Source organism: Phoxinus phoxinus, assembly GCF_949152265.1.
Source record: "Phoxinus phoxinus genome assembly, chromosome: 9".
Lineage (NCBI taxonomy): Eukaryota > Metazoa > Chordata > Actinopteri > Cypriniformes > Leuciscidae > Phoxinus > Phoxinus phoxinus.
Genome location: NC_136884.1, coordinates 5,067,517 through 5,091,433, shown reverse-complemented (window position 1 = coordinate 5,091,433; position 23,917 = coordinate 5,067,517). Strand labels below are relative to the sequence as shown.

General features: G+C 40.2%; 1 protein-coding gene across 4 annotated transcripts in view; it reads right to left on the bottom strand.

Annotated features, from left to right (window-relative positions):
- The window catches only part of erc1b (ELKS/RAB6-interacting/CAST family member 1b), a 184,026-nt gene that overhangs the window by 67,102 nt on the left and 93,007 nt on the right, over positions 1–23,917 (bottom strand). For all 4 annotated transcript variants that reach the window (XM_079624519.1, XM_079624520.1, XM_079624521.1 and 1 more), the window contains one exon: positions 20,682–20,842. In XM_079624519.1, coding sequence (XP_079480645.1) covers positions 20,682–20,842 — 161 coding nt within the window. The remainder of the gene's footprint in view (positions 1–20,681; positions 20,843–23,917) is intronic.

The window sequence follows — 23,917 nt, the reverse complement described above, 5'->3', positions numbered from 1 at the left end:
AGTCAAATGTAAAAGTAGAGTAAAATATTACAATTTAAAATAAGTGTTTTCTATTATAAAACATTTTAAAATGTTATTTATTCCTGTGATCAAAGAAGCTGAGTCACATGATTCTTCAGAAATCTTCTAATATACTGATTTGCTGCTCAAGAAACATTTCAATGTTGAAAACATGCTGCTTAGTATTTTTGTGGAAACCATGATTTTTTTTTTTCAGTATTCTGACAAATAGAAAGCAGCTTTATTTGTGAAAAATGTCTACCTTTAATGACGTCCCAGAGGGGCAGATTTTTCTAACCTCCTTAAAGTTTAGCTAAGAAAACCTACACAGACACACACAGGGTAAGAGCTTAAGACTAAAAGTGCGAATCTGAGAATTATCCGTCGCCTGCCGAAAGCTTTTAGTGAGATACTGTAGTGTTCCAGAAAGTTCCAGACACTGGGATTGAAAAGCTGAGATGGCGGGTACACAGTTGAGTCAGGAAATGGGTCAGACATCCAAGGGCACCATATAAATGATTCAGAGCTGGGAGAGGAGAGGTGAACGGGACCAGACGTGGTCTAAAGGGGACGGAGAAGAAGTCGTCACAAAAGAGTGAGAGCAAGCAAAGCACGGCTCACATGCAAGCAGACTGATACAAGCAATGAACCATTACAGTGCAGTTATGGAACGCAGCTCGTCCAATCGAATTAGAGAACCGCTGTACCCTACATGCAGCCTTTCTCCACTGCATATCTGCTTGCCCACATGACTAACAGCTATTTTAATAAGATTAAAACAGCAAGACGACCAACACATTAAAGAAAATTACACATCAAATGACCTGTGAATCTCACATTTATTTAACACAAATGGATAGGTCACACTTTATATTATATATGGAGTCTTTAACTACTATATACGTACATAAGTGTAATTACAAATGCAGCTATTTGATTTAAAATTTAAGTACAATATAAAGTGGATTGAAAATCAGTAAAGTTACACTTTAACATGAAGTGGGACGATTGAATGGAAATTGTAGACAGGAAAAACTTTTGAAATCGTTAAAAAACATTTAAAAAAAAAAAATTTATTGAATGTTTTAATTGGAAAATCTTGATTGGGAAAGAAAAATATAAAATGGCTGAAATATATCTTTAGAAACTGGCAGAGCAAATCCGCTCAAAGCAAAGTAGAGAAATGATTAAAAATTCACCCCATGTACACTTAACTATGATGAAAGAAACTCACTCAAATGATTTCGGTCTTTAAAAAATGGAGAGTTTCATATTTTATTCAGTATATTAAGACACACATGATGGAGACATGAAAATGTTTAACTGCTTAACTGGAATGACCCATAGGCACCCTTCCTGCAAATGTCTGATAATTGAATATCTCTCAGGAAACGAGCTCTTTTCGTTTGCTGGGATCATTTCTTTGCAAAATGATTGCCTGTCAGTTCTACTTTATTTTTCTATTTTTTCAGTCACTGCTCTCTTTAAGTCAATCTTTCTTTTTTCCTTCCCTTTTTAAAGAATAGATATTTAAGGACGATAATTGCTTGGCACGGGGAACGTATAATCAAGTGAAAAGGCAGCGTTTTTTTTTTCCCTGTGCCTTTTTTGTGAAATCCGTTTTGTTAAGCAGAGATTATAGCTGAAAAAAAATTGGCAATACAAGAGCAATTAAAGTTGAAAAACACAGCATGGTATTTAAATGAATGGTTGACTGAAGAGTCCTGCGGGACTTGTTTTTTTACGGCTCCATTTTCTCGATTTCGATCTCTGTCCTCTTTACTTGAGATTTTAAAAGAGCGGGAAGAGTAAAATCAGGAAGAAACAAAGCCAGCGAGCGTTTTACAGCGTCTTGGAACGGAGAAAACATGCTGAGCTCTGAATTTTCTGATATTATATGCACAATTTCCCTGTAAGATCACACAGTATTGTAATTTTAGGGCAGCGAGAGCTGCAGCGTCTACATAATTTCTCTAAAACCTGAGCAGGAGAGGGAGGGCTGAGTGAAAAAGTGATAGAGCGACAAACAGAGGGAGAGACATACACGTCAAATAACAAACATTCACTCACTAAGTTTAATAAAAAAGACATTTCACTGAGAAACTTTTGCTGCATCACCCTTTGACACGGTATTCCCGACTGATTTCAAACTTACCCGGCTCAATCCACACCCTCAAAATGGATCTGAAATATTGCTATCCATCAAAACGCTCCATCTCTAGTAATCGCCCGTAATCTTTAAGATCTAGGACATTTTGCAATGATCTCATAGACATAAACGATGTCAGTAATACCGCAGAATAAGGCAGATTTGCACAGAACTATAAGTGTGGAGTGACGTTCAGCCCAGACAGAGTCGAGTAGTTATTTTGAGGCTGCTCTGTTTGGCAGGCGTTTTATCGCCTGTAGCGTTCAGGCCCGTGTTGACGGCAGCACTTCATGTTGGTCGGGAGAGTTTTGGGGTGTTGTTCATGTTCAACATGGTCAAGTGAGTTTGCAGCACAACTACGGCCCATTAGCTACTCTTTACAAATATCCACAAGTAGTGAACAGAAGAAAAAAAGAAAGAACCGGCATGCAAAACAATGCTACAATTTGGTATTGCTACAAACTGCATTTCCTTTGGTGAGTAAATTGTCCAAGTTGTTTATTCATTTAACAAAACCAGGCAAACCGCAACATCTCTGAAACAGCTCATAGCTCAGTTTCAAAATCAAGAGAGCTGCCAACTCATAAATATTTATAATAATAATTATTATAATAATAATAATATATTATTTATATATTTATATTAATAAAAAAAAATATATATATTATTATCATCATCCTTGTTTTGGGCCAATCCTAAATGTTTTCAGAATGCATTACTCCAAGTTTTTTTTTAAATGCATAAAATTGATTAAAAATGTTCAATCCAATAAAAAATTTACTTTTTTTTGCCATTAGCTTAGCAAAATGCGGAAACAAAACGATTAGAATTAATGGTGAGTCAAGTGTATAGTGAGCATTTAAGGGGTGCGTGTAGAGGTTATTGAGGTTTAATTAATGTAGGCTGCTCACTTAGTGGGCAGTAAGGCAGCGTACTAGGTTTTGGTACACAGCCGGAGTGGCAGAATATCCTCCAGCAGATGAGAAGGTGAAAAGTCTGCTGATGTTGATACGCACCTTTCAGCCCCTTATCACTACTAAGCCCGAGAACATACTGAAGATGTGTGTTGAGGAGAGAGAGAGAGAGAGAGAGAGAGAGAGAGAGAGAGAGAGAGAGAGAGAGAGAGAGAGAGAGAGACTGAGAGGAGTGATATAAGGGAAGGAGGAGAGTGATCTGATTCATCTCAGTGTCAAACAGGGCCATTGGTTTGAGATCTCCGTGCGCACACACACACACACACACACAGGCCCACAGCACAGCGCAGATCCAATGGGGGTTCTGGCCGTCGGCTTATCAGATAGCATGGTGTGGAGATGAAAGGTCTGGCGAGGCGGAGGGGGTACGTGTCTCCTCTTTGTTGCAGACATGTGTTAACATTGTTGGGGATCAGCGGGCTGGACCACGCACATGCCGATCATACCTCGGAGAAAAGCAGCGGAAAATGGGATCTTTAAGTATTCATGTGCTCAGATTCACACAGTGCTCAGGCCTCGGCAAGGGGGGCGCAGAACAGAGCGCAACGGAGGGGAATACGCCAACTGCCGATGAAGGAGAGAACAAAGGCTTGGAGAGACAAAAGACATTCACGGATGGAAGAACTAGACAAAGGGAGACTGAGCTGGAAAAAACAGAGACAGAAAAGGATACAATTGAAGGGGAACAGGGAAGATAAAGTGGTGAATATAGGATATTAAGGAGTGAGTGAGACAAAATTATCAAGGGTGGGAACAAGGGCATCACATGAGTGAGGTTTTCACAGTCGGCCACCCACCAGAATCCCCCTCCAGACTAAAATAGACTGAGCCCTTTTCCAGGCCAGACACTAATCTTCACAGGTATTCCCAGGACTGGGACTGTGAACCAGAGGGATGGTGCGGCAGGAGCAAAACCCCTTCAAACCTGCCTGTGCTTGAGAGACAGACAGGAAGAGTGGAGAAAGCCCATGATCAAAGCCTGCTCCATCATAAAAAGACACAAGAGACAGAAAAAGAAAGACAGGGATCCAAAGGTCAGAGACCAGATCACAAGTGAAAATACTTCTGCTTTGCATTTTTCTCATTTAACACAATTACAGCTTGTCAACATAAGTGTTCAATTTTCTATTATTTTCTTTTAATTACCGGTACATTTTATTTAAAATAGCGCACATAAAAATAGTGACCTAAAAAAGCCAATTCATTACACTGTTATCTACATAATATTTTATATTTATATATATATATATATAAAAAATATTATGTAGATAACAGTATATATATACTGTTATCTACATAATATTTTATATATATATATATATATATATATATATATATATATATATATATATATATATACACATTATACACACACACACACATATGCGTGTATATATATATATATATATATATATACACACATATATATATATATATATATATATATAGGCTATATGAAGACTTCAGTTTTATTCTAGAATTATCATTTTTATCAAGCTTGTATGTTTATGTTATCTATCTATCTATCTATCTATCTATCTATCTATCTATCTATCTATCTATCTATCTATCTATCTATCTATCTATCTATCTATCTATCTATATATGTAGATAGATAGATAATTATTGGAAATTGTTTAAACAATGTTTTTCATAGATCAGGACAAACAGGACAATTTAGCATTAGAGCGCAATTCAACAAAAGCGCCACTGGGAGTAAATTTCATGGCTAATTTTTCACTGCATGTCTTTAGTAAATCCTGACAGTAGTTTAATAAGTTACACAGTTACAGCAACTTAGAAAACTAAAGTGACCTTTCTATAAACTCTTCTATTAACACCAGAGGTAAAATGCCCAGGGTCCCTGATCACCTGCGTGAACATGCAGATGTGGCCAGAGCAACAAACTGCATTGTCCACAATGTAAGAGACATCGACAGGGAGAAAGGAAGGACAGCTGACCGTCCTTGCAATGCCAATACACTTGTAACCATAGCCCCCCTCCAGACGTGTTTGACAACTTGCAAATGCCTTGGTGGAAGACTGAGGATATTTTGATATATTAACTCCCCTTTTTCACGGACTCATCATTCCATTTGTGTCTGTGAAATTGATCCAGTTTATGTCTCAATTGTTGAATCTTTTTTTATTCATACAAATATTTACACGTTAAGAAACTTTTTTTGCTGAGTTTCTCCAAGTTAAACTTTATAGACAAACACCCGCATTCATCTAGACGAGTGGATGTGTGTTCTTTGCATAAATGTGATCGCTAAGCCGTAGGAGAAGGAGCCAAAAGGGGAAGAGGATGTGAAATACAGAGAGACAAATGGAGGGAGGGAACGCAGGAGGAAAACAGATGGATGAAGGACTTGGAATGTCTCCTCAGACTTAATGAAGTCCTTCACAAGTCAATCGCTCCTCTCAGCCCAGCGGTTCTGTACACAGATGCTGGGCGGAAAAAGTGGAGGGGGCACATTGGCCTTGATTCCCAGACTGGGATGCTTTGATGTGGGATGGAGGGGGCGGAGGATGCCCCCCTGTGGAAGTCAACCCCTCTGCCCTCCGTATGATCACAGCCTGGGGACGAGATGGCTTTCCTATTAGCAAGCCAGGCAGATATACAGTATAAATAACTGTAGCTTAAGCGAACACAAAAACACACACAGGCACAAACAAGATATTTGTTAATGCGTACACTAACAAGAGCTTCAAAATGGCCCCCGGCCAAAACAAACATATCCTGCACAGATGCCACACTCTCTCCGCAAACAAAGCCGCTCCGGCGGTAATTACTCATGAGGAGTTTGAAGTGGGCTTAGAGATCCCCTCATTATACAAATACAAACATGCTGGAATAAGGCACATATAACAGTAAGCATTTGAAGCTCACTCTTTTAATCAGACGTTCACTTTCCCTGAGCGCTGCCATATGTATGTGGTCTGGTCCGCACCACATACCTGACGAAAGGGCCCGCTGAAGGCGGCCAATGGCGCAGCACCAGCGAAAAGCACAGGAATAAAAGAAAGAGATGAAAAGAAACGATATAGAGATAAGGGAAGAGAGGAAAATGGGGCTGCTATTAGGGAAATGAGCTCTTAAGAAGTGCAGCTGTGAAGTGCTCCCTGGAGGGCGGCTATCAGGAGTCCTGTTAGCCAGCAGGGCAGAAGGGACTGACACGGAGCCAGCGCTGTTAGCCCAATTAGCTTCAGATCTGTTCTCTGCCTTCTGCTCTTGGCTGGGCTGGGCAGCTGCGCTGGGCTTGGATTTAAATATGTAGAGAAATGAGTGGCTCAAACTGCTCCTCGTTTAATTGCCTTGAAGTAAGAAGCTCACCGATGCCAACTTGTCCGGCCAGTATGAAAGTACAGAGTAATAGAGTAGGACCACGACCTGGGGTGCGTTTCCCGAAGCCAACCTCGGTTGCAAGTTCCCTCTTACCAACACACATCAACAGAACTTGCGACCATTGTTGGCTAACAATGCTTATGGGAAACGCACCCCTGGTCAGCTTGAGATGGAATGATTTCAATTTCAGGGGCCCTGTGCACACCTGGCATTAAAATGTTCGAGTGATCTGATCCGAGGACAGTAGTAAACTCGATTTATCACTCGAACAATTTAAAACTAGTCAAATACGCACAATTTGCATTTGTAGTATAAACACTAAAGCACCGTCCCAGACAGCAGCGGAAGACCGCCTACATATCGGTCAATCTTACTTATTTTATTTTAACTACCGGTAGTTGCCAAAGCAACATATTTTTATTTATTATAACTTGCACTAAAATAACACTAATGCAAGAAATTAATACAAATTCATATAATAAATATTAATATAAAAAGTAACATTTACTTGTTTAAACTCATGTACTGCTCTTATAATTAAATCAAAAGTCTGTAGTTGTCTAGTCCACACTTTTCCTCCCAAGACAATGAACTGGCACAGACAAATTATTTGATAATGAAATCAGAAATTATTAAACTGCATCAGAATTGCTGAAGATGCAGATGAGAGGAGTTGTCTTGTCTTTTTATGCTTTCTGTAGTCTTGTAAAGGGAGTTCTGTAGTGATGTATGCTGCGAGTGTGTTTCAAGTGATGCTATTCTTCTCAGATTTCCCTCAAAGCTGCCTCCTTAGTGAAAGATTCATGCAGGCATCAAATGGAGAAAAAGATAAGTGCTGATCGCAGAAAGAACCAAGAGGGAACTTTTGCAAGTATGCAAAAAAAAGAAAAAGAAAACATGACACAATATAGCCTTACAAAAGACTCACATGGCATTATAAAGACTATGCACAATAGGAATTACAAAGTTATTAAGGCTTGAGATGGCGGAAAAGCCTGTGATGCATCAAAAGATTCCCCTGAATGATGTGCCAAGTCAGTCCATGTGTACCCCTAAAACACAGGACATTATTCAACAAACCAAATCTCAACAAGACAACACAATCCCCACTGGCACGGCTCACTCATCGCTGCCCCTCATTGGCATTCGGGACAAAGGCAGCCATAAAGCAAAGGGAAGATTCTTCCGGGATGAGTGTATGGAAGCAGACCCCCAAGAGCAGGGGAGGTGAATTTATCCATTTCACCTTGAGAGAGAGCAGGCAGCAGATTTAGGATGGTGAGCGCTGGGATGGGAAATAAATAAATAAGCAACAGCGGAGTGCAGGACTGTCTGAGATGACTCGGAAAGCCCTCATGTTCCCTGTTTGAATGCATGAGAGTAAATCTCACATGCCCCGATTATATATCATTGTACTACATTCACCTGTGCTGGACAAACAATGGCACAGTTCACATCAGATATACATAGAACTAGGAGCTCTGAGGATAAAAAGCACATTTCATTGATGTCCGCCTACACTTTTAGGCTATCTATGGTTCTATGAAGAACCTTTAACATCCATGGAACCTTTCCATTCCACAAAATGTTCTTTATAGCGGGAAAAAGGTTCTTCGGAATATGAACATCCTCTACACATTAAGAAAAAAGGAGAAAAAGTTATTTTAAGAACTGTTCATTGAAAAGTTCTTTGGGGAACACATTTTGGGTTGCGTCAATTGGTAATTACGGCAACCCCTTTTTGGAACCCTATTTTTAAGAGTGTAAGGAAACTTTGATGCATGATTATTAATGCTGATTTGTTCACAATGATACTAGGAACATGTTTTACGAACATATTGGATACATTTTGAGTTGTATGGTACGGTAGTATGGTAATAACCTTACATCTTCCCCCCAAAAAACACCTAATACTTACCTACAGTATTGACAATGCACTGGCCGTGTAAGAATGTTTTTGTTTTTTTACATAAAGAAATAGTGAGATAAATGACTCAATGGAATCTATAATACCTGGAGAAGCTTTCCCATTCATATCAGTGGCCATGTAACTAATCATTTTATGCATCTAAGACGCATCTTTTTCGGCAGCACTTGATCCAGAAATACTAACACTTTCTTCTATTCTATTTATTGCTTGGTGGTTTTGAGAACCAGTGTAGTATTGGCATTCACCAGCAGGGGCTAACTGGACCATGCTAACCAGCCAAACCTTGACCCTTCGGGATGGGTCCCATATGGGAACATACTGTACCACACTCTGAGAATCACACGGCTACAAACCTAGCATGGAAAACAAAGTAAAACTGCTACTGTTGACCACCACCGCAGTGCATTCCTCCTCTCAGTATCGAATACACAAGGCTTTCGTAACTCACATGGAATTGCTTCCAAAATAACAACAGTATTGATGTCAACACCACACAACGAAACGGCAGGAGACTCACTTGGCGACTATCCTTTTACACAGGTACAACAGGCCTCTTTCAGCCGAGCAACATCTGTCTCCGTCTTGCACGGTTAAGAAATCCGAGGAGCCCGGCACAACACGAGAGAGGATTAATTCATTTTCCATTTTGATACATTACCCTCTCGATTAGGACTATGAGTCCCGAGTCGAGATGGAGATTCATTCGCCGCTGCACTTCGATTAATGTGAGGTCACAGCGGGCTCCTAGTTTTCCATCAAAAACAGCCTAATATTGACGCTGCTGCGCAGGGAAAATGATCCTCGGGTTGAAAATCGGAGGAAACCAATAAAAGCCACCACCAGAGTCTGTTAACATGAGCTTGCTGAGAGATTTATTTAGCTGTATTCAGATCAAGTACAATAATCATAAATGAAGGACAGAATAACATGCACATCAGCCGTGCCGTGGACAATGAACCCGTTGCTAACCAAGCGAAATGGAAACAGAGAGAGAGAGAGAGAGAGAGAGAGAGAGAGAGAGAGAGAGAGAGAGAGAGAGATAGAGAGAGAGAGAGAGGGAAGAGGAAAGCCACTCTCTCATTTGTAAAATCAATTTTCCCTTTCGTAAATCAGACATTTCGGAGAAATCCAGCGGGCTCTTGTCTCTCGCTTCACATGATAAAACGGCTGATATGTATTCCATTCTCTTTCCTGCGCACAGCTTAAAGCGAGCACAGGGGACCGGGGAGTACTGCGGATTCAGCTCTGTTTAAAATCCCACCGTGATTTCGAGCCGTGAGTCAAAGCGCGTCTCAATTCACAGGCCTGTCGATCTGCAGAGGTGCACGTATCAGGCGGTGATGGCTCGGCTTGGGTCCGTTCACGTGCCGTTTCTCAGCTGCATGCGTGGCAGCAAAGACCTAGAGGCCTTTAAAGAGAAAACCGAGCATGTTAGGCTGAATTAATCTGTATTGTTTTCTAATTAGCAGTGCTTGCTAAGCCAAAGGGATATGAACAAACCTCTAACTCCACGTATTAAAAGCTGGCTCGTAACTCGCCCAGCACTGTTTGTGCAATAAACACGAAAAATACCTCAAATTCTGCAGCTTGTTTTAAAAGTAAATGTCTATTTTAGTTAAGCAAATACATTTCTGATTTTCAGTAAAACCACCAGGAAAAATACATTTTAAACTTACATTGAAGGAGGGACTCGAGCCGTATCTAGAGACTAGAATAAGATAGAGACTTGGGGATGGACTGTTTTGAATTGGTTATGTAAACAACCACTTAGAAACACCCTAGCAACCGCCCAAAAGCACTAGCAATGCATAGCATCACCTTGGTAAACACCAAAACCCATAGAAACCACCTAGTAACCACTCAAAACTCATAGCAATATAAATCTAGATAAATCAATATATAATTTACACAAATTCTGGTTGGTCGTTTATATCAATGCCAAATGTAATCTATCCTATTTTCTTGTTCTAAACTGGTAAATGTGGACTATATGACATTAAAGTACTATAAACATCAATATTTCTCTGAGTCTGCTTTGAAACATTGTGTATTGTGAAAAGAACTATACAAATAAAACTGACTTGTATAGTAACACTCTTGGAAGTGGTAACTACTAAACCTCCCTATCAACCACCTAGCAAAATCATAGCAACTACATATAGCAACACCCTGGCAACCACCAAAAAACACTAGAAAACACATAGCAACATCCTAGTCGAAACCAGCCTAATCTTCAAGCAAACATATAGCAATGCCATTTAGCAACAACCTGACAACTACCAAATCCCCCTAAACACTGTTAACCAACAACTTAGCAACCACCCAAAACGCCCTAGCATCATGGTTGAGCCTTTTGTACAGATAAACACTACTCACAATTACTTCAGAAAATGTACAGAAGAGGTTCAAAATACAGTACCGTATTCACTACAGGAGTTTCACTGTAATTATGATTCAGTCATTCAGAGTTTTAAGTGTTTGATCTGTTAAAGCAGTTACAGTATGGTAATTTGAACTCAAGCGGGTTCATGGAGGAAAAAAAAAAAGAAACAGGTTGACTGGGAATGTTGAATGTCCTCTGCTGTTCCATCCACGATTCTTATCCAATATATACAGTGAAAGAAAGACACAGAGAACCTATAATGTATGAAATTGGGTGCCAAACAACCACTCACTCCACAGTTCATTCATCAGCTGTACGGCAGAATGACAGGATGTGTATAAAACGGTGGATAAAGCCATAGCCTCAACAGCTAATACATTAATGCAAAGAAACGGCTCTGACCACAGACCCGAACGAAAATGAGCATTACTACGATAGCAAACGTGTGAGAGAAACGTGTGGTTCAGACATAAATTCATAGGGTGCGCACGGAGGAACTTTGGCGGCCGTCCACTCCTCTGTGTTGTGTTTGGCCTGAGGTGGCAGCGTTCAATCCGTTTCCCTCTCTGCCCAGAAGTTGGCTGCTCTCCTCAGTTTCATCCCTCTTTCATCTTATCAAGCACCTGCCTTCAACACGAGGTCGCATTGCTCCTCAACACCCCTCCCTTTATCCCGCGCTCTTCTTGGCGTCTCCTCGCTCCTGTTTCCGACTGTTTAATTATGCTGTCCCAACCTGTCACCTTGAGCAACATCCCCCCCTGGGCAGCAGCCTGCGGACCACCGTGCCAAAGCAAACTGCCTCAGGAGCAGGTGTGTGTGGACAGGAGACGCAAGCCAGAAAAACAGAGCCCACAGTATGTATAGAGTGTGTGTATATCAGTGGTTGAGTATTTTTCATCTGTAAATAAGGAGAGTAAATTAGTTTTTGGACATTGACATAGCTTGCCTTGATAACACGCCATCTATAACAAGGTTGGCTATCCACTAACAACATATTTGGGGAAAAAAACAAAAACAAAAGTCTGTCAGGTGCTGGATCTGCGAACCTCGTGTCTGAGCGGCCGTTTTCCTAACGAACAGCAGGGAAGCACAGCACATGTCCAAAATTATAACAGAGCACGCTCCAGGTTAAAAATAGATTTGACTCATCACTTCAGGCTGTTGTGATGTATCGTGCCACTGAAGAAAAAAAAAAGGAGATGAAAGCTTCTAAAAATTGGACGTGGGAAATTTCACTTTCTGGAAAAAAAAGAAAAAAAAAGATAAAAGACGATCAATTTTCACTGGCTCAAATTTTCATTAGTACATGCGGTAGCCAGGTATGCCATTTACAAATGTAGTTAAATAGAACGATTGAATGACAGACAGACAGACAGACAGACAGAGGATAGATAGATAGATAGATAGATAGATAGATAGATAGATAGATAGATAGATAGATAGATAGATAGATAGATAGATAGATAGATAGATAGATAGATAGATAGATAGATAGATAGATAGATAGATAGATAGATAGATAGATAGATAGATAGATAGATAAAATAGATGGATGGACAGATGTACAGACATCAATTTATAGGCAGATAAATAGAGAGATAGAAACAGACAGAAGGTCATTGTTAATGTGATGTTAAGTGTGGCTTAAATGTTTATATATGTTTGAAAATAATGTACATGAAAAACAGGATTTCATGCTTGAAATAAGGTCATAGTATACAGCTGGCAGATACTAGCTTTGGGAGGAGCACTTACAGTATTTGCATTTTACGATGGAGTTGATTTTAAATGACAGTGATTTAGGGCAGAATAACAGAATAACTGTAGATGGGTTCAGCCGGTGCCCATTCTGAGAGCACGTTGAGTTGGTCAATGTGATTTATATGCGGACAGGAGCTGCCAGCACGAGTTCCTCGCTTCACCTCAGCACAGATAAGACGTATGGATGTGCATCCCTGACTCCCGACCTTGAGCATTCCCAAGCCGTCTGAGGGAGCAGAAGCGGAGGAGTATTCGAACGTTTGCATTTGAGAAATACATTTTTCACCCCTCCCTTTTTGTGATAGCAGAGGCTATGCTGTAGCGTCACTTTCTCCATTTAACCTCAGGTTTTTCCTTCAAAGTTGTCGTTGTGAGTTTTCCAGTTCACCCTTTCAATTTAGGAGCATGATTTATGGGGCAGCGCTAGAATCTCGACAGGGTTAGAACGGGAAAGCCAAACACTTAGATGAGTTAAAGTCCTTGAACGCTTTGACGTACGAGTTCACATAAACCATAGCTAATCCATTACAGATTATCCTCTGAGAATATTTACGTGTAAAAACAGTCTGCATGTTGCTCTGAAAAACTGGAATAAACAAACAACACAATTTGTGAACAGTGGTGTAAGTTCACACCTCCAAAATGGTCCTACAATGTGGCGTAATGCTCCTCTTAAGAATCCCTACGGCGGTGCAGAATCAGCGATGGCTGTTAGCGCGAGGATGTTGGTGATTTAAGTGCAGCCTTGGTTCTCATTCAGACAGCAGGAGTTCCCTGTAGAGAACAACTTGATTTATTCCTGCCAAACCAAATGCTGACTTGAGGCACAAGAGTCTCCTGAGCAGCCGTCTACAACACTGTTGAATACACATGCAGTGTATCTACTGTATGAATCAACCTCAAGCTCACACTGAACCTTACGTGGAACATACCCTAATTATATGTTGTGTGAATTATGAAAAAATATTTCAGTCATTGTTTAAACATCCTCATGTCATTTCAAACCTCTATGACCTTTCTTTTCTGTTGAAGACACAAGGAAAAGTTTAGCAGAATGTAGATGCTCTTTTCAATAAAACTAAAATGAATGGGGACTGACTTTAACAAGCTCCAAAAAGCACAATATAAGTACTCTGTAAAACTTATACTACTATATTACAAGTATAAATAGCTTTGCGTAAAGATTACACAGAATTTTAAAAGGTGATTCACTGACAATTCTCAATATTTACTAAAAAGTTTATTTCCACTTCCAAATATATTAAAGCTGGTGCATCGCAACCAATTACAACTGATTAAGATGCGGCAACACATGATTTTATAAAACAAAACTTCAGAAACATTCACACATTTTTTTCTAAAATGTGACCTTTTGGGGTACAACAGCTTGTGAATGGGGCATCTTTCTACCTTTTATACCCCTAAAAGTTTAATAGTAGTACCTTAAAAGTACAAAGTACTCTAAGGTACCACCTTTAGGGGTAGATAAAGTACTAAGTTGTCCCTTTAAAAGTACTGCCCTAGTGACAAGCTGCTGTTCACCTAAAGGTAAAATTTTTGCACATTTTTGTCTGGCAGCGATAGTGCTTTCAAAGTCTTTTGGCCCTTTAAATTCTGAAGAAATTATAATAGAAACAAAAAAGTCTGGTGATGACAATTAGTAGACACAAATTTGTATATATGCAGATGACAATGCTATTATAGAGCTGCCGCAGAAAGGAGGTTTTACAGCAAATAACTTCTCCTGTTTCTCAAAGCTATTGTATGACTTCAGAAGACTTGGAATGCAGATCAAGATGTCATATGGACCATGTTTACGGTGCTTTCGTGCCTTTTTGAAACTTAAAAACCTCCCTAAGTCCTTATTTATTGTAACTGCATGGATCAGAGCAACAGGCACAATTCTGCACATATTTTTCCCACATAAAAAAAATAAAATCATACAGGTTTAGAATGACACCAGAGTGATTCATTTAAACCTTTGGGGTAAACTAAGTCTTCAAGGGTTAGCTGTGGTTTCTGAGGCAAGCCTAGCTGAAGATGAAGTCTGCAGTGGGGTTGAGGTTGCGATTTTCATTCTTGTAGAACAAGAGAACTGTCCCATCACTGCTGGTTTAACAACAAAGGATTAAGCCCCTTTTTATGTGATGTAATGATTAAGGATCCAGCAGAAGACCTCAAAGCGCTGAGCAACGTCGGATGTGATCCGTCTCACCGTGCAGCCAGTGCGCTGTTATTTTTAAGCACCCTTGACATTTACAGAAACGTTACGTGCGTCTTTGCGCTTTCCCGACATTTCGATGGATTATGGCTCTCGGGTACATGAGCGACGGGGTCGAGACGGGAAGGGCAGAGGCCATTATACGCTGTTTAAAGTCTAATCGCTGCAGGGCCGCTTGGCCTCTCACACACGTCCAGCCTCATTGGCTCCATGCTGTAATAATCCGTATTCACATGCTCGCTAAGATCTCCGGGCCAGGGCTTCATGGCCCCTGACTGCTCTAGCCTTCTTAGAAGAGATCATGTCAGATTCTCTCTCTCTCTTACCACCCAGATACCGTGTACAAATCCGACCCAGCACCCCTAAGAACGTTACATCAAGGCTGCCAAGATCGGCTTGCCTGGGAGAGTTAAGTCCGCTGTGTTATTACACCCATTATGGCGACTAAATCATACCACCCAGTGAACTTGGCATTTTCTGTTTTAACAAAAGCATCGTTCACTGCAAGATGGTAGCATTCACAGATTACAAATCTACAAAGGAAAAGAACATTTGGACTTCCCGATTGACATCTTAAAACAATAAAAACAGGGCAGCAGAAAAAAATGAAGTCTCTCGAACTTCCTTGAAATCCTCTTTTGATGATGCTAATCGCAGTTTTATACTGCATTCCAATCAAGCCCAGTAAGGTGCCAATGCTTTTTCCCATCTCTTATTTTTGCTTTGTTCTGTCTAACTGAACCAAACAACAATCCATGCCACATAACAAGCTGTGAATCACTTGTGTGAAGATGATAAAGCATTTTTGGGCTGAATTGTGGTTGGGTTTCATGCTGAACCCACGCAGGTTTGTTTTTTTAAAGCATTCGACCCTGTAATGAGCCGGCCCGTTTGCTCCGCTCCAAGAAACCATAGTGCTAACAGGGGCAATTAGCAGCTTCACCCTGCCTTCAAATAGAGACTTTGTGGGCAGCCGATAGCCTTGCAATCAGCCCGTGTCAATTTAAACACCTTCGGACAAACACTTCTCACATACCTGCACTTATGCTCAAACCTTATAATTGGACTCCCACCAGAGATCCAGCTCCAGTTGTGACATGAGTGGAGAGCTGTTGGTATTTTTTTTTAAGTGATATTGATCTACTACAGCAAGGGTAAGCAGCAAACCATTGCAGGTTTTGCAGGGACCGCACATAAACCTGAAAGGCCCATTCTCTGGCAAGCTCTAATCTGATTGGCTGACAAAATGTAACTTCCGGGATTAAGAGTACAAGATTGAATGCCTTGTATTACTGTGCCATGCAATTCTGTGCAAAAATAACAACTACTACACCATTATTTAAATTTAAACCATTATTTAACTTTTCTGCACAGTCTGTTATTGTAGTAACATTTATTTCAGATAAACCCAACCTAAAAAGGCAGTGTTGTTCACAATTCAGAATTGAGAGTTTACCTTTTATATCCCTGTTCAATTCCTACATCTGAATTGAGGAATCAAACAAGAACCTGAATTCAGTTATAAGGAAGTAAAATTATAATAAATAGAATTTTAAAGAAATGTAATTGTAATTTTTAACTGGAATGGCGGCTTTACAAAGTCTAGTTTGAAAATTTTGAGGAATGACAAACAGAATGATAGAGAAGATGATAGAATGATAGACAGAATGATAAGATATATATATATATATATAGATAGATAGATAGATAGATAGATAGATAGATAGATAGATGTTTTCTTCCTGTCTAAGTGGGCGGATCTAATTGTGTGGACCAGAACTTTGCAAAACTAAGCAAGCTTGTGTTTCATAGTAAGACGCAAGGTAAACGCCACAAAGGTGGCGACAGCTCTTTTCAAGCCCTAAAATACGGACAAGAGGCTTAATGCCTTTGAGCGAACATCTGAGGAGGCCCTCTTGATCAAGATCAACCCCTCTATCATCATCCACCTCTCAAGCGGGCGCTCCAAAACGTCCAGCACTCCCAAACAACTGCAGAAAGAAAGTTAAACATTTGCTCAAAGGGAGACGACTGATGTCTGCCTTGCGGTCGCACTTCCCCGAGCTGAGAACGTGAGCTGGTGGAAGTAAGAGTGAACGAGAGAAGGAAACCACATCAAATAAAAGAACGCTGGGATATCACCACATCTCATATCCAGCAGTACGGGGGCATTTAAACTGTGCTAAATGGAGAGGAAACATGGGGATGGGATGGTGTGCTGGAGATCTCATTACCGCCTCAACCCATCGCTCTAAATCCTCATCTCATTCCACAAAACAAGCCCGAATGTAAGTACCACACTGCGTACATCACAGTTACGTTCATAAAAGTTGGCGCCAACACAGCTTGAATCCACCTCGATGCATTATCAAAGAACCCCATTGACAGTCCATTTAGATTTTAATTGAGCGATGACCTCATAATGGTCTTTTCTCACTGCTGGTTATATTCAGTGAGTTTTATCTGAATAATGACCTCACTGTGGTCTTCATTTGCCTCGGTGGTTCACAATAGCTTTAACATCATGATGATTAATGAGCTAAAAGTTGTGTAAGCTGTAAGTGAATTAACATTTCATAAAGTTGATCCAAATAAGGATACATTCCCTAATTTGCACATATTTAAATATGGTGCGTGAAGATGCGACATTCAACGTCTGTCAATAAAACCAGACACCATTGCTTTTGTGCATCTTGTAAACCAAACGCAATGCGGAAATTTGAGTATGTGAAAGAGCAAATGTTATTCAACAGCCATTATTCATTGACAATCTTCCCCTCCACTGCAACTGTTGAATCTCAATTGCACTTTCGCATATGCAAATAACCTCAAATTCAAATTGCATATTCAAATTTCAGTCTTTTCTTCTTAAATATCAAATTATTTGAATTATAGGTCATTTTATTATGCTTTTTCATCCATTTTTGAGCCTGAAAGTCCCTGGTCACTATACGCTTTCATTAAGTGGAAAAAGAGCAGTGTGAACATTCTTCTAAACATCTCACAAAGGTTTGAAACAACATGAGGGTAAGTGAATGATATCAATTTGCATTTTTAGGAGAACTGTTCCTTTAGATTCAACTTTGAAGAAGAAAAAAAAGGCAGAAACACAACATATAACAATACAACTAACTAAAGATTTGACTAAATGTCCTTTGCAAACCATAGGGAAAAACGAGCTTTGAAAGAGTGGTAATTCTGCCTTTTTTTAGATGTTGAGGATGGAGAACCAGCCCAAAGGGTCGATGTCTCCACACTGCTGACTTTAAAATGTGCGGTCGGAAGTTCAGCCCGAGGAAATAAATAAATAAAAAGTCTGTGACCTCTGCGTCTGCTATTTTGTGTTTTTCCTTCAAAATTTTAATGAGTGGTCCAGTTGGTTGTCTGCTGCCAGCCGGCGGGGCCCCTTCAGCAGCACGAGTCTACTTTCTCCGGCCCCGACCGCATTACGTTCATCGCCAAAACAGATCGAAGACCACCCCTCTCTCTCTCCTCCATCCATATCAGAGCCTCATTTTCACTCAAATACAAGACTTTTTTTTGTAAATGTGTGGTTAGTGAGAGGCCGGTGGAGATACACAACGCTCTCTGTCTCAGTTGAGCTGACCTTCTGGTTTTAACAGCCAAATTTGGATGCAATGAGGCCCTGCTCTCCTTCTCTTTCATATTACGGGGCAAAATGATCTCTTTGGGAATCGGTACACAGCATTCATTTAAACACATTACACCTAGATAAAGACTCCCATCATTTCTCAGCCTTCTCCTTATCTTCTTTTACTGCCAGAATCCATCGGTAGCATTTCTCAAGCATGCACGCACACCCGTGTCTCTGAGAATATGGCTGACAATCAAATCACCACGCCAATCTGGAAAACACAGTGTCCTTGAAAATCCCATTCTGACTCATTTTTCCACAACCACGATCATTATTCTGAACTTGCTTGGTATTAAAAATAAAACAATAGCTCTGTGAGGACAATTTACAGTAGAGGATGTTTAAAAGAGGGAGAAGAATAATGTCACAGCCTGTGAAGGAAAAAAAATATTTCTGAAGCCACGTTTCATCTGTAACAGTAATGTACTGACTCCTTCATTGGGGACTTTTCTTAGCAAATATGGACATGCAATTCATGGCAAGTCATGTAATTGATTAAAAATATTTTGGTAACACTTTACATCAATTTTTCATCAATTCAACGACACGTTTCATCAATATGCATTAAATATCAGGAACTAACCAAGAACAATACTTTTCCAATAATATAATATTTTTAATCGTAATGGTAATATCGACTGTACATAAATATACATTACTAGTTCTTTTTTGTCGTTTTTACTGCTAAATAAATAACAAATATTTAATTTCACTTTATTAATTTTATTTTTCAAACATTTTAAATTATAAATAAACATTAAATTATAAAAAAGAACATGAATTGGCATTGAACAATGATTTACTAACATTAATCTTAATAAATGCTAGTGTTGTCAATTCACAAACTAATGTTAAACTTTAAAGTGCTACCAAACTTTAAATAATTGAAGCTCTAATCACAACTAAAAATATGTTATCTTTACGGCATTCCTCTTAGATGTATGCCTATATCTCTTAAGTGAACTGTGAGCATCAAATTTAATGATATATTCCAACTCTATAAGGCAGAAGTCTAAGTCTTATCTTCAGGGCCCAAACCCATCTGAATGGAACCACATCAATTAGAAAGTGAGAGGGCCTCTTTTCTGTAACTCCTCCTCTAAGCTCAAACTTCCAGCAGGGATCCTTGAAGAACCACCTTCATTGAATCCTGATTCAGTTGTGGTATAGAGACCTTCAACCTTCTTTATTCCTCAAGTACTCCTCTTATCCCTATCTAGAGTCAGGAAGTGCTCAAAACGCTAAAGTGCCACAGGCACTGATAAGCAAAAGAGCAGCAAAAAATCCTGTTAGAGATAGTGAGAAAAGACAAGAGAGAGTTCTGCGAATGCTGCGGGAGAACAGAGGGAGAGTGAGAGGGTCCTTGGATTCTGCTGAAGTGTTCTATTGGAGAGATGAGTCTGTAGAAGCTCGGTGGATGACGAGGAAAAGCTTGAAATAAAGAAGCACTCAAAAAGCTATTCAGCCTCCCAAGAGCACACGGTCTCTCCATGGACTAGTGCATTAGGAAACAAATCATGCCTATATACCTGGAACAAGGATTTTCAAACTGGGATCAGGGGACCAACAGGGGATCCAAGGAAAAGTTAAGAGAAAACGGTGTCAAATAATCAAAAGAAAAGAAACAGCATTGCAAAAAAAATGAATAATGTAACCTGCATACAATGAAATAATGCATACAGTTTCACGTATTATCTATAAAAAAAAATAGTATGAAGCATTCAATGCATATTATTGTGGAATAGAATATGCATTATTTCATTCTGAAAAATAAAATAAAATACATAAGATAGATAAGATATGATATATGATAACTCTCATCATATTTGGAGGACATGCTATGATATGATATAATATTATATATGAAAACTCTCATCATATTTAGGGGTCCAGTTTGAAAACCCCTGATCTAGAACAGTGATCTTGTTGAACCTAATTTATTAGATTTAAACAAGATACATTTGTTCTGTACTTTTAAGATATCTACAGTACATGTGAATGCCCTCTGTAATGATTGGCTAACCTCTTTGCAAGTAAACAGAGTAACAATGTCCACGGCAGGTTGTAATAGGACACAGCTGGTAATGACAATAAATCTACATAATCTTTTCAAAAGAGCAAAGAAAAAAAAAAAATCACATTTTTCAAAATATATATCCCTTTAAAACAAGCAACATTGAAATGTCCTTCTTTAAGAAGACAGTGAACAAATCACAGTATCGGGCCATAAGGAGTGAAGGACAGGAGTAAAGGTCTTACTTCATTTCCAGCACCTCCTCCAGGTGCTTTCTGCGCTCTGCCCTCAGCGTGGTCAGGTGAGCCTCCTTCTCCGCCAACGACTGCTGGGTGGACGACAGCTTGGCCTTCATGGACTCCAACTCTTGCTTCACCTTTTCCATGGCAGCCAACAGCTCCTCCATCTGTCCATGCAAACAAATAAACAGGTTTGTGTTATGAACAATAACACAACAACAAACAAACAGAAGGACAAAAACATAATCCCACAGAAACATCAGATAAAGACAGAACGCAAACAAATATGTTGAGTGATCACACAGCAGGCCAAGAGAGAAGCACACGGGGACACAAATGGATTTGTGCTCAGAAAAATTGATGGACAAAATGAGTGTCCAAAAAGAGATTAAAACCATGGGCAAAACAATGAAAAAACAGTTCATATAATAGATTATGATGAAAAATGATGAACACAAGACCGGAATTCCAGTGTGTGAGTGTGTAAGTTACTCCAGATAAATTAACCACATAACGTCATGGTGAAGTTTGTCATACATCACATCCCTAGAGTTATTTCACTCCGTTTCGGTTTTGAAAAGGTGGATGTTCTCGGTTTCTGACTGTGATTTTTCTTTCCTCCTCTCCCTCCATTTCCACACGATGTTTATAACTCGGAGTAACAGGAGCGAGTGAATGAGGAGGATAAATCAAACGGCGTGGCAGGTTTATGTATTCCATGGAAGGCAAGGTTTAGCGACTTGGCTCAAAGCGGTTCTCACAGCCTCCTCGACCGCTTGCGGTTCACCCCGGGACTCTCTGAGATCTCTGTTCTCGCAGGAAACTGCGTAGGCCTTGGGCGGCGATCTGTGCAGTCTCCTTCGTCTGTTCTCTATGTTTATCCATCCTTCCCTGCTCTGTGTTTCATCACCTTTTGTTCCATCCATACTACAGATACTTCTGCGTAGAATCAAATCCAAAAATAGTTCCTCTTTTTGAGTAGTTGATATGACTCATGCACTATAATCCAAGTCCTATAAAGTCATCACAATTCAACTTTTGAACCGGATGAGTCTGATTCATGAAATAATAATTTAAATCAGTTTTGTCAACAGGGTTAAGAGAAGGACTCAAGAACCAGATCAGCCTGATTCATGAACAAATCATTCAGACCAGTTACGTGAATGACTCAAAAGAGTGATTCATTCACAAATTGGACATCACTACTTCAGTCATGAAGAGGTCAGTAGTGCCACAGATTTTCTGTGAATAATTATTAATGCATAAATTAATGAATGAGGCATTTATATATCAGGGGGTCTCTCCTCAACCATCCACTTGGATGATGCAACAACGGCAGCCACAGTTCAACGGCGCCAGTGCGCTCACCACACACCAGCTATAGGTGGAGACTGAGAGGAGAGCGAGTGATAGAGCCAATTCAGTGGATGGGGATTATTAGAAGGTCATGATTGACAAATGCCAATGGAGGGAATCTGGCCAGGACACCAGGGTTACACCCCTACTCTTTTACAAGAAGTGTCATGGGATTTTTAATGACCACAGTGAGACAGGACCTTGGTTTTAACGTCTTATCCGAAGGACGGTGCTTTTTACATTATAGTGTCACCGTCATTATACTGGGGCATTAGGACCCACACAGACCACAGGGTGAGCGCCCCCTGCTGGCCTCACTAACACCTCTTCCAGAAGCAACTAGGTTTTCCCAAGAGTCTCCCATCCAGGTACTGACCAGGCTCAACCCTGCTTAGCTTCAGTGGGCAACCAGTCTTGGGCTAGAGGGTGATATGGCTGTGGAATTACTTCAATTCAGGGCATATACATTCTTAAGACTTGAATATAGCACACACGTCCACTTGGGTCACTTTTATCATAATGTTATGGAGCCTTTGCATCCTTTTTGACAGTCTCTGTCCTCAATCAGTTCATCATTATTTAAAATGTTTTTATCAAACATCAAAAATTCATAATTTTCCACAAAAGAAAGTAAATCATGCAGGTTTGGAATGACATGAGGGTGAGTAAATTAACAATATTTTCATTTTTTTGCTTAACTATTCCTTCAATACATTGATTATTAAAACCTTTTAATAGCACTGCCACCCAACACTGCCCAAAGCCATGAATGCATTCTATCCTATGTTTTGTGAGCATTGGATTTGTTTTCCAGCAGAGTATTGAGGGCAACAAGCAGAAACACCACAAAAGCAGGATTTCAGCTGTGAAAATATAATCCCCTTTGGGGAAAAAACACAATAGAAGTGTATGTGTGAGCATGTGCTCTCAGCAGTGCTGCCCTCTGGTGGCTGGAGGTACTGCAGGGTCTGTGAGAGCGCTCAATCCAGCTGTCATCATAAGTCATCTGCCTAATGTACTACACCCGAGCCAAGCCTAGTGAACAAGCTACCAAAACCCGCTCGGCCAAATTTACTGCCGTCTGCTTTCCAGTCCCGCACTCCTATGCTCTCGTTCGTCGTCTCATACCACACCAAACTCACACAGGGTTGATACTGAACAGTAACAAATGGGTTGTGACTAAAACCCAAGGATGATGGTGCATCCCCTGGGCACGTGAAATCCACCGGCAAATTCCACCTGACAGGATCACGTAAGTGAGGGCTCACCGGAATGGCTTATGTTAAAATGTAATGCATGTCAAATTAAAAAATAAAGAAGAGGAAATCATTATTCATGTGGAGACCGACCAGGCAAGCGTTCCTTTTGCCTCAAACGCAGAGCACAGGTCACATCTTAGAAGAATAAAACTGGCGAGAGTTTGAGTGGACATAAAAGAAAGTAATATTTTTCACAGATACAAAAAAAAAAAAAAAACCTAGCAAAATTCTCTCTCTCTCTCGAGAAACAACGTGAGAGGGAATCGAGACTGCCTGCCTCAGGCCCCCTAGTATGAGCAGAGAGAAATATTTAAACACTGGCAGCATCAGTTTCACTGCCAGTGGTAACCCTGTGGTGAGGGCGGGGCAACAGGTCTGTCTGTTAAAACAGAGCAGCCAATGAGAGGTGAGGGGGGCAAAGACGGCACCGTGAGAACTCTGCACAATTTTTATTCAACAGAACACAAAAATCTCGAAGAAATCTCCCGCTGTTGTGCAACCACACGTACACACACAGCGGCAGCGGAGCGGTTAACTAATCAGTCCAGGATGTGCGAGAGGTGATATGGTGTCACCGTGCCCTGAGGGGAGATATCCGAACTGACTCCATCCTCGGTGACCAAACAT